Source organism: Dermochelys coriacea, chromosome 1, assembly GCF_009764565.3.
Source record: "Dermochelys coriacea isolate rDerCor1 chromosome 1, rDerCor1.pri.v4, whole genome shotgun sequence".
Lineage (NCBI taxonomy): Eukaryota > Metazoa > Chordata > Testudines > Dermochelyidae > Dermochelys > Dermochelys coriacea.
The window spans coordinates 150,064,173-150,076,174 of record NC_050068.2 but is presented as its reverse complement, the minus strand read 5'-3'; the positions used below and the strand labels follow the sequence as shown (position 1 = coordinate 150,076,174).

Here is a 12,002-nt window from a genome sequence, read left to right as displayed (position 1 = left end):
CTCAGTATTTAATAATGACTCAAAAACATATGCCCTTGATATTTACAGCACTATAGTGCTAATTAAACACACACACACAAATGGAAACAAACTCCCCCACAGCACCAATGATTTAAGACTGAATTTGAGGTAAGACATTCAGTTAAAGAGAGGGAAATGGAAAACACTAGCCCCCATTTGCAAGAAAAGATTTAATGTTTCAGTTTTTGAAAGCCACACACACACTCTTTGGGGTTTAGAAGAGGCAGAGGGTATCATCCTTAAAAGAATGAATGATAGTCGACATCCTTCGCTGCTAATCCTGAACCAGGAGTGTTCTTTCATTTCTTTGTTAATATACTTCGCAAAATAATTGTGTTTGAAGTAGGCCTACCAGTTGGGGACTGTTAGCCTTACTTCCAAACATAGCTTCAAAGACATTCCTCCTCACTCACATTCTTGTTTTCGTGCCTGTCCGCTGGGTTCATTTCCCTCCCTGCCCGAAAGTGATTCAGACTAGTGTCCCAGAAAAAAAAAAAAAGAGGGGGGGGAAGGAGGTCAAATCTGAACCAGACTGTGACAAGCTCCCCAGCATTCTTTAAAAAAACCCACCATAGACGGGATCTTTTCAAGTGTGGTTTTGGTGGATTAGTTCTCACGAAATGAAATTGAGGGTTAAAAAAAAATCTAACTACTAGATTAGCAACGGCATAGTCTACTTTCACGCATCACAGATGCTTGAGATCATAGGTGTAAATCGAGGTCACCTCCCACCCAAGTTATGAGCGGAGAGTTCCGGGTAAGGGGTGTCTGGGTGGGGTGCAAGGGGAGACCTCGTCTGCACGGTGCTGCACTTTCTTATTTGCACGGTCTCTCCGCGGGGCTGGCCGCTTTCCCCAGAGAAACCTTGTGCATTTAATGGTCCCGAAAGGGTTTTGTTTGGTGTCTGAACAGCCTGCTAAACAAATGAATCCGCCCGAATTAAAGAGAGAGACACAAAACCCCTAGGGGGCGTCAATTGGGAGACGGGATTGAGTTGGAAACGCTGCGAATTGATTTCCAGACGGCTCAGGCTCAAATAGCCGCCGGGAGCAGCTCTCTAGGGGCTGCCAGGCACAGCCGAGAAGCCGGGGACGCAGAGTGGGAGGCGCGGGGGTGAAGCAGGGAGGCTGCCCTGGGTGGGGAAGAGCTAAAAGTTGCCAGAAACTTTATCGGGGGAGGGGACCGCAGCGAAGCAGGCGCAGGAGCCGACAGGGGGGAGTTCATCTGCGTGAACATCCCCGCCCGGCCGCCCCCTGCCTCCGCCGCCAGGGCCCTCGCGGGAGCGACTCCCCCCGCAATCGGCTGGGGGAGGGCAGCGTGGCTCGGCGCCTTCGCTTGCCCCGCTCCCTGCAGGAAGCCCTGGGCGGGGCGCGCAGCCGAGGGGAGGGGCGGAGCCGGGGAGCGCGCGCTCAGGGCGCCGGGGGACTGGCGGGAGCTGCGGCGGCGGCGGCGGCTGCGGCGCGTGGCGAGCGGGCAGGGCGAGCGGGCAGGGCTCCCGCCTCCCGCCTCCCGCCCGGCGCCGCTCCCGGCCGCGGGGCTCTGGGCTGGCGGCAGTTCACCCGCGCGGCTCCCCCTCGCGCCGGGCCGCTGTAGCGGGCGGCGGCTCGGCCCCGGCCCCGGCCCCGGCCCCCATGGCTTCAGCCGGCAGCGGCATGGAGGAGGCGCGCGTGTCGGCGCTGACCCCGCTCAAGCTGGTGGGGCTGATGTGCATCTTCCTGTCGCTGTGCCTGGATCTGGGAGCCGTGCTGAGCCCGGCCTGGGTCACGGCCGACCACCGGTATTACCTGTCCCTGTGGGAGTCCTGCCGCAAGCCCGGCAACTTGGACAGCTGGCTCTGCGAGTCCACCCTGCGCAGCGGTGAGCTACAGCATCCCCACCTTCCCGCTTCCCCCCACGATCCCACCCTTCCCCCGCACCCAGCCGGCGCCTCTCCCCCAAGTCACCGCCACCTCGCCATCCCGCCCTCCAGCCACCCGTGTCCGGCGCCCCACCCTGCCGCCGTCCAGAATATCCACCCGTTCTACCCCCCCACTCCGACCTCGCACGGCGCTGTATCCTCGACGGCCTGCCTCGCCACCGCCTCCACATCCCGGCCCCCCTCCATCGCCCGACCGCATCTCTGCTGCCTGCCCTCCTCCGTGCTGCAGCCCAGTCCCCAGCCCTCTCCTCCGCTCCCTTGTCTCCTCCCTCGCGCTGCCTTCCAGGTTCCACGTAGCCCCACTGCGTCCCGGTCCTGCACCTCTGCTCCTCCCCAGCCATCCGGCTACTTCCAAATGGAGAGAAAGTGATACGTGCGAATAATGCATATGTCCAGAGAGCTGCAGGTACCACTCCTGCCCTTTCTCTATTTTGTGGTCAGGGCGGCAGGAGCGGGTTAAGAATGGGTAGTTGCTGTAAATCAGCTAGGTGGCTGCATTTGTCTTTGCTATGCCAAAAGGTCCTGAGTTTTGGTTAGTTCTGGTTTTTGACCGGTGGTGGTGGTGGTGGTTCCCCGAAGAAGGAGCAGTTCGTGGAGAACAAGGCTTGTATCACTTCTCCCCTCCAAAGTGACCAGCGGGATCTGCGTGTAAAGTTGGGGCTTCCAGCCCAGTGATCTGCAGATCAGCCTAGGGTGACCAGATAGCAAGTGTGTAAAACCGGGCTGGGGGTGGGTGGGTGGGGGGGGGTAATAGACATCTATATAAGAAAAAAGCCCCCAATATTGGGACTGTCCCAATAAAATCGGGACATCTGGTCACCCTAGATCAGCCTACAAAAAATAGTTCTGCTTTTTTTTTTTTTTTTTTTACTTTGTCGGGAGCAGACACCCTCTGGATTCTGTCATTCCTTTGCTCCTCTCTTCCTCCCTGGTTATGTGCTTCCCTTCTTAGCAAATGTATGTCTTTTCCAGGAAAAAGAACGAGGAGCACTTGTGGCACCTTAGAGACTAACAAATTTATTAGAGCATAAGCTTTCATGGGCTAAAACCCACTTCATCGGATGCATGCAGTGGAAAATACAGTAGGAAGATGTATACACATGGAGAACATGGAAAAAATGGGTGTTGCCATACACACTATAAGGAAAATGGTCAATTAAGGTGATCACTCTCCTTACTGTGTGTATGGCAACACCCATTTTTTCATTTCTCTGTGTGTATATCTATCTATCTGTCTAGATCTGTATATCTTCCTACTGTATTTTCCATTGCATGCATCCAATGAAGTGGGTTTTAGTGCGTGAAAGCTTATGCCCAAATAAATTTGTTGTTCTCTAAGGTGCCCCAAATACTCCTCATTCCTTTTGCTGATGCAGACTAACACAGCTACCACTCTGAAACCTTTTCCAGGAAAGCTACCCAACCTGCAGGGCCGCCGACAGGAGAGGGGTAAAAGGGGCAGCAATGTTAATGCCCTGTCCCTGCCCCTTTTGCCCCCCCAAGGGCCACCAACATGGGCGGGGGGGGGGGGGCAAAGGGGAGAGCTGCCCTGGGGCTGGCGATTTAAAAGGGCCTGGGGCTCCGCCCTTTAAATCACCACCGGAGCCGGGCTGACGCGGACCGGGCAGCGTAGAAGGGGTGGCTGGGGGAGGCTGACCCCCAGCCCCGCCCCTTCCGCCCGGAGCCGGGCCCCCATACCTGCCAGTCTTTTATCTTACTTTCACCCCTGCCTTTTGTCTCCTTTTGCCCTATTATCACTTCTCTCCTTTTGGTTTCTTGGTGTGTCTTCAACTTTTTGTTCATGGATGGGGGGAGATGGGACACCTTTCCTACTTAAAAACTGCTTGGGATACTCAGAAACGGTCTGTGAATGAAACAAACAAGCTGCCTCTTGGATTTCACTCATTTAAAAAAAATCTGCTCTTTTATGGGTTTTTCTAGGCTTCATTGCAAAAACTTCTGGAGTCCCAATGGAAACATTTACAAGTTAAATCAAAACCTGCACAGAAAAAACTGCGAAAGCATCCATTTGGGTCAATCTTTGCCCTCAGATTTTTGGTAACCATGCAGGGAAGAAATCTTTATCTGTTTGCCTGGTTTTGTACTGTATGTTTTTAATGCATGGATTTCTTCTTTTCCTGGTTTCTCTGAAATTTTTGTAGTTCTCAGAACCAATCTAAGCTCTGCTTGAAAACAATATTACAGAATTCCCCTTGTTAGTTGTATTAAATAATTTTATTCATTGTCAGTGTCTGGGGTATCATTTGGAGGGGTTTAGTGTTTGTTTTAGACTGTGTAATGCAAAAATTAATCTCAAAAATGTCATCTTGGTTCAGTTACCAGGGAATTTAAACAAACTTTGGAGGACAGCTTTCTTTTCTTTCTTCAGTATAAATGTAAATTTATGTAGGAATGTCAGCTTCGAAGTATCTCCTTAGCAACCTGAATCCTTTGCCCCTTCTGTCTCCTGAAATAATATCCCCTTGATTGCATAAAGACTTTTCAGATGGCTTTATCTCCCCCCTTTTCTTTCACTGTGTGTTTGCCCCTTCCCCACAAAAGAATGTGGAGAATTAAAAGAAGCTGGACAGTGCAAAGCAGAATTTGAGGGTTGTTAATCTGTCTCTAATTGCTTTGTCAGTCATCTACCTTTTCTATTTTTATGGAAGACAGAGGGAGGCAGGTGGGTGGAGAAAGGGGGATGGGTTAGGATGTCAAATGCAGTCTTGCTGGACAGTGCATGTTAAAAATTAGAACAAATCTGCTGCCCTCGCCTGACCCTTTCTCCACCCCTTGCAGAAATTCTTGACTGTTCAATTCTATTCCAGTTCTCTGAAACAGCTTTGCTCATTTTTCTTTAAGCAGAGCCAGGTTTCACAAGCTACTGGGGAAGAAGTGAATGGTTGTTTTATTTGAGGTGACTAGAACAAGACCTTTACTTTCCTCATGTTTGGCACATAATCCTATTCTCAAAGGGAACCTGAAATATGAGAAACTGAGCTGTTCTTTCTGCCCCGCTTCTCTTTAGAGCCAGATACAACTCATTAAAGTCAATGGAAAGGCTCCTGCTGAATTCAGTGAGAGTTAGATCAGACCCATATTCCATGACATCATGTGTTCTTGCTTAATATTTGAAATGCAAATTCTTACTACATGAAGAATATTAAGCAGTATAGTTTGGAAACTTTTATCATAACTAGGCTTAGGGTTCCCAACTGCTATCAAAAGTTTGTTGTGTTTGTAACAAGGCATTTACTGAGAGTGATTGCATGGGCTGTAGCCAAAAATAATCCCTTTTGCCTGTTTTCATCCATGCCAATACTTCCATCACTTGGCATACAGTATACATCTATTCTTGAGGATTTTTTTTTTTAAATGTTAACTAAGCACCCCATGTCTTTCTGAACATTGTTATACTTAGAACTGTGTGAATACTTCCTAGTACTGCCAGCCCTAGGTGTTCAAAAATCATGAGTCTGTCTTCAAAAGTATGAGATTTTTAAAAAATGTAAATACATTTTAGGGTTCTTTGTATTTGCCTCCTGGCTTTTGAGTCTTTAGGGTTCACTTGGGTGATATTTTCAAATTTTTCTCAGCTACCCTGAGGGCTAGAACCTTAATTTAGTTTTCAAATTAAAGCTGATATTCTTACCTAATCACACGTCTCCAGAAACTGGGGCTTTAAGGAAAAGTCACAAAGTATCACAAGACTTGCAATACAATTGCAAGAGTTGGTTATGCCAATTTAGTATTTTAGGAGTTGTGCTGGAATACAAATTTTGTCTGGGGCAAAAACTTAACATGCAGAGTTTTGCCTATGGGCAAATCTGTCTTTAAATTTTTTTAAAAGTCATCCTTCTGATTTTTAAATATGTGGGACTAAAACCAAGGATTTATGGGATTTGGATGCTTTCTTTGGCTTTATTTTTAAACAGAATCTTGCAGATTATTATTCTGATGTGGGTTAGGCTCTTCTTAAATTGTAATGTGTTTAAGGCAAAAGAAGTCCATGTTTAAATAGGGTTATTGACCATGCACACTTAATTTCTCATGACATTGCTATATAATTAAATGCATCTTATTTAAAAATGGTATGGTATGTCTAAATAGCTTGTTCAGAAGAACCATATGATACTTGGTTGTTTGGTTTTTTTTTTTTTTAAACAGTAGACCTTAGCCAACATAGTCTGTCAAATCAAAAATACATAAATATGAACTGGTAAACAGATCAGTTCTGAAGGAACCATTTATAGCAGGTAAATATTGTGTATTTTGGTTTAAATATATACACATGTATTTCATAGACCAAAATGGCTCATTGGGGAGCATTATGGCTGCTTGCATCAATAATGCACATAAAGCTATTTATGAATATAGTTAACAAGTGTAAAGCCTTTATGGTTTATAGGGCACATATATATTCTTTTTAGTAAACCACCTAAATACACATATTTGACACATTTAATTTCCTTTAAGAAAATTATACTCTTTACAACCTTCCATGAAGGTTTAAAAGACAAACAACCCCAAGGGAATAAATACAACAAGGTCTTTATAGATCTTTAAATTTAGTAGTCAGAAGTCATTGAAGATAAGATGATAATCCATCCTTAACTTGGAACATAGTGCATATTAAAAATTATTTAACTGTAGATTTATGCTTAAAATACTATTCTAATGTAGTAAGCCATTCTTAAAAAAATAAAATAGAACTGACTTTGTTTGGTGTCGGATCACTTGCATGAGTTTAACCTAAATTATACACTAGGTGAAAATTTCTGAACTAACATGATCAATAGTCTTGGATGACACACACATGCTTATTTTGAATCTGATCAATTGTTTCAAAGCAAAGTTGCTAGCTCAAAAGTGACTTCGTCCTTGGAAGCTATGGATCTTTGCGTTAAGTGAGTAGGTATTGACACATATTTGCAGCAAGATGGGTAGTCACTTCAGTACCCTCTTCTGGTTTGCTATAAAGTAGCATAAGCAGAACAAATGTAATTTTATTAAGTCTCTTAAAAAAAAAAAAGGTAGGTAAACAGGAATGGAAAATTAATACTCAGTCCCATAGCTAACATGAAAACTTTTGTACATCTAAAAAAAGTTATATGCCAAACTAAATAAAACACAATTTCTCTTTTCTGCCTTGAGAGAAAATTGATTTTTAGTGATTTTTCTTTAGATTTCCATAATTCCAGAACATACACATTTCCCCCACCCCCCAAAGGAATAGTACTGACCTATAAGGATATAAAAACATTTTCAGCATTTTTTTCTGTCAGTGGTAGAGAAACATTAATCCTCATACAGTAATTCAATAGATCAGGTTAGAGCTAAGGGGCCTGTTAGGTTATTTAATCCATCCTTCAACAAGATCACCTCTTTTAAATTGGCAGTTTACGTGGACTCAGCCCAAAATAAAATACTTACTTCAAACCTGCCACCAATGAAGTTCTGTTAATAATAATAATAATAATCAATTAATTAATTAATAATTAATTAGTATTTATATATTGCTTGAAACATATTTGAAGTGCCTTAGAATCACTAACTAATTAATCATCCCAACAGCCCCATGATGTAAATATGTTCCCTGTTTTATGGGTAGGAAAACTGACAGTGAGTTGTCCAAGACCGTGATCTGGCTAACAGAACCAGGATTAGAGCTCAGGACTTTTTCACAGCAAATTCGATGTTCGTTCTTCTGGGCTACACATGTTCCCACTACAGCATACCATGAAACACACTGTTTCAGGCCTTTTGGTGTGACATAGGCAAACGTTCTCCAGTCACCCAACTGGGAAGCATATATATGGAACCCAGCAATACTCCCACTAAGCAAACACACGAGGGGGGTGTATGAGCATGTGTTCAAATAAAGAAAGACACCCAACAGTGTTTTTTAAAGCAAGAAAAATATTTTCAATAAAGTTTCTTCTAACCTACTTCAAATTACTGCCACTGCTTTTGTGCATTATCACTTTTACAATGATAATGCTTACACTTCCATTAAAGTGTGCTTATTTGAAAAAAAAAATCTGGTTCCAGAAATATGATGCTCTTAAAGCTTGTGATAATAGAAGTGGTTAAATATTTGATGAGACTTATATTTAGAACCAAGTGGACTGTAACCTTGGCCAAAGATGATCACATAGGATCCAATCTAACAAGTAGGAGCGAGTAGGGTCTGTCAGGTTGTATTGCTACATTCATTTTTTGCTTGCTCCAGATTAGTAATATAAAGACCATCATTTTGATGGAAAATGCTCTTTGAGCGATTTTGAAGTGCTAATAGTTTTTCCACAGGGTACATTGGAATGAGTTTTACAGATGTTAGGAAAAAAATTGCCCGTTCGCTTTAAGCACTCTGGTAATTCTGGTAAATAATGACATTCATACTGCAGTGTGAAATGTATTTCTCTCATCTTCCCCGCCCCCATTTCTAGTTGTTGAAATATTACAAGCCAAATGCAGTGGTGTGTATATAGGAGCTCAGAAAAGGAGAGATTAGATTCTTTTTACCTTGAAAAGTAGTCTTCAGTCTTTGTCTCCCTCCCTTTCTCTGCACTAGTGGCATGTAATTCTACGGTTTCTAGCTTTCTGTAATTATTGCAATGAATGTCCAGCAATTATTTTTTAACATCGTAAACATTCTATACGAATCTCAGCGCAAGGACATGTATCTTGTATCTAGGTGCAGAAAATTCCCAGGCATACATTGCACGGTGAATAAATTATAGATTACATGATTTCCTGTAATATTGTGCTTGTCTTGTAGTTTGAAGATTGGTGGGCTAAAGTAATGTCTGATGTATAGCACCTTTTAAAAAAAGTGTTAAGCATTTCACGTCAAGTATATCTTCTTTCATCTGATGAAAACACTTTCTTCCTCATCACTTAAAGAATAGTCCCACAAGGTCTTAGAAGCTTGTGTTAGTGGGGTTGGAAAAGCGAGAGCAGCTGGCTTAAAAAGGAAACTTTGTATCCAATTGTTTTTGTGGATTTTTTTTATTAAATAAAAATTGTTTTACTTTGCTTGGAAGTAATACATCAATGGGCAAATGATCAAGTGCATGATACATCTCAAGTTGTTCATACATCTGTAAACTTATGCATCCTGGCGCGCCTCCCCCCCCCCCTTTTTTTTAACATGCAAACCTATATTATTTACAGATTACTAGATGCTAATATCTTTGGGATAGATTTGACTTTCTTCTCTGAAGACTAAGAGTAAACAATTGGAGCTAGCTGGATACATACACACAAGCAGCAATCACACCCATTGGCTGCAGTGTAGACATATCATCTCCTAAGTCTAATTGAAAATCAGTGGGACTTAGGCTCCTAAATCATCTAGGTGCTCTTGAAAACTGTACTGCAAATTCTGTTTGTGTTTCCGAAACTCCTATTGTCTTAGGCCCTGATCCTGCAAGCTGCTTTGTGCAAATGGATCTTTGCAAGACCCCCACTGATTGCAGTGCCATTTCAAATAAACACAGGGTGCTGCCTATATGGGGCAGTGTTGTATTAATTTAGATGGAATAAATGGGCAAAAAGTGTTAATGTAACCCAGTCACTGTCAAATGTTAAATATGGTCCAGAGTTTGGCATGCAGAGACCTTGGCATTGTGGCAAACAAACCATTAAAATTCTTATAAAAGTTTTATTAAAGATACAAGAATGAATAAGGAAAACCCGTTAAAGCATTTGGAATGTAAAATAAGACCTTTATTTTAACAACATTCCTTATTCTCTTTCCGTTTAGCTGGAGAGAATCTTACAAGGAAAACCCCCCTAGTTTGATGGTCTTTCTGATGGTGTTAAAGATAGGGTGGCCTAGTGCTCGGTTTTCGATTGGAAAGTCTGGTTGAAAATGGGACCTGATAGTGTCCGGTCAGATCTGTTGACCGGATGCCCAAAGTCGGCTTACTGCAGGTGTGGGAGGTAGGGAGGCAAGTTCTTCCCAACCCGGGAAGAGGTGGGGGGGGAGAGAGGGGAAGAGCAGTGAGCTACAGGGGGAAGGGAAAAGAGGAGTGAATGGGGCCAGGGCCTCAGAGGGAAGGGGCAGGGCTGGAGTGGGGACTCTGGGGAAGAGACGGGTCGGGGAGGTTCCACGACTCCTGCTGGAGTGTCTGGTTTTAAAATATTACAAAGTTGGCAATCCTAGTTCAAGATAGTAATAACTGTCCTCCCGCAGTGGTTCTCAACCTATGGCCCGCAGGTTACTTGCCGCCAGTCAGCACACAGCTGCGGCCTATGTGACATCCTCAGGGCCATACCTGTAGTATATATATTGTGTGGATGTGGCTCAGATAACCCACAAAGAGCTGCGTATGCAACCCACAATGGTAAATGGGTTGAGAACCACTGTGAGAGAAGAAGTTAGTTAAGATGGGGTAAAGCTGCTGTTGCTCTTAGTCTGGTCCCATTTCATCCCAGGTGGTGTTTGGGATTAAGCTGGATGCCAGCAAAGGTGGCAATGTCATCTGGGTCCCTCTTTCTGGTCCGATCTGGTTGGGAGATCTCTCAGAATTAGGATGAAGAAGGTCTGGAATCACAGCAAATGGTGGGGATGACAGTGAAGATCACTCCAGTAGCCTCCCTCTGTTTTTCCATATTTTCCCACCAAAGTCTCTTTGTTTAAGGACCCACAGAAGGAATGATGGATGGAATAGCCTATCTCCTCATTATTTTTTCCGCCACTTAGACCTAGTCTCTGACACAACAATTTTGGTTCACTGATTTCTGGTTTCACACTTTTCTCATTTACTAAGATTTTAGTTTTTATTTTCCTGTTTACTATGATTTTAAGTCTTGAATTATATCAGTAGATCTTTTTGTTGGGATTAATTCACTTTTTTTCTCCCTTCCACAACTATTCCCATCAAAATTTATTATAGATTATTGTTGACATTTTATGAACTTTTATCTTTTACAGTTGAGCTCAAAATTCGGCTAAATTTGTAAGCCCAACTATCACAACAGCAGTTTGTAGAATGGGGGCCTTAACTGGCATTTTATGTGGGTAAAACAAGTAATATTTGGATCTTTGTGTATAAAATACTTCGTCCTGCCTTGAGTGCGGGGGACTGGACTAGATGATCTCTCGAGGTCTCTTTCAGTTCTATGATTCTATGAAAATGATAACTCTCCACCCCTTAGCTGTGAATCTTAAGTACAAAAATATATTCTGGGCCATTTTGTTGAATTAATTCATAAATATATTTTATTTTAATATGCCTTATTTGGAGTTTGATATTTAATAAAATAGTTATTGCCTCCAAGTTTTCTTGTTCTAAGATAGCAGCAGAACTTGGTGGTATTAGATATTTGGTTTGTAAAAATACTTGTCTTTTCCCATGAATGGCTGCTTTCAGTGCATCTGTAGACTTAGATAGCTGTACTGAGTGCCAAAATTCAGTTTCATGTCACAAACAGAGCAATGACTCAACAAAGTATTTGTATTCAACCCTAAGAAAACTGTTTATATAGCCACAATAGTGCAGGTTCACAGACAATGGCTTCATGTAGCCAGGATTGGCCTTAGGTAAAATATTCCCAAGTGCCTAAGAATCTGCTACAACATACAAAGATCAAAAGGGGCAGAACCAGTGATCCATGATGATGGGAACAATATAAGCAAGTAAATAGCACAGAAAAGTCACCTATTGTAGTATGAGTGCCTGTGTAAGGGACTGCTATGGAGGTTTGCTGATGGAGTGACTTCATGGGGGCGTCTGTGAACCTCTGCAAGATGTGCAAAGCATCTGTGTGAAGAGAGCCATAAGGAGAGAGGCTGCAGATCCATCTTTATTTTGATCTTGATGGCCCTAGTACTCTGTGCTCATAGCTGGGGAGATGGACTGCATAGCAGACCCATGGCCTGGCCCTGGCTTGGTGGGGATGGAAAGGTCGGGAGTGAATTTCACGTCGCTAACAGCTCTGCACTCTGTCTGCAGAGAGTCCAAATAACCTTTCCAAGAAATTCTTTGCATGTACTCATGCAGAGCCCAGATACTTGGTGCCTATGTGGGTGGAGTAATTTCATCACAAGAGCTTT

The 12,002-nt window shown here is 43.4% G+C and overlaps 1 protein-coding gene across 1 annotated transcript in view; it reads left to right on the top strand.

Moving 5' to 3' along the window:
• The first annotated feature begins 1,407 nt into the window (after window positions 1-1,407).
• TMEM47 (transmembrane protein 47) overlaps window positions 1,408-12,002 on the top strand; it is a 40,081-nt gene continuing 29,486 nt past the window's right edge. The window contains exon 1 of the mRNA XM_038386995.2: window positions 1,408-1,878. Within this exon, the coding sequence (XP_038242923.1) occupies window positions 1,653-1,878 (226 nt within the window). The 5' untranslated portion in view covers window positions 1,408-1,652. The remainder of the gene's footprint in view (window positions 1,879-12,002) is intronic.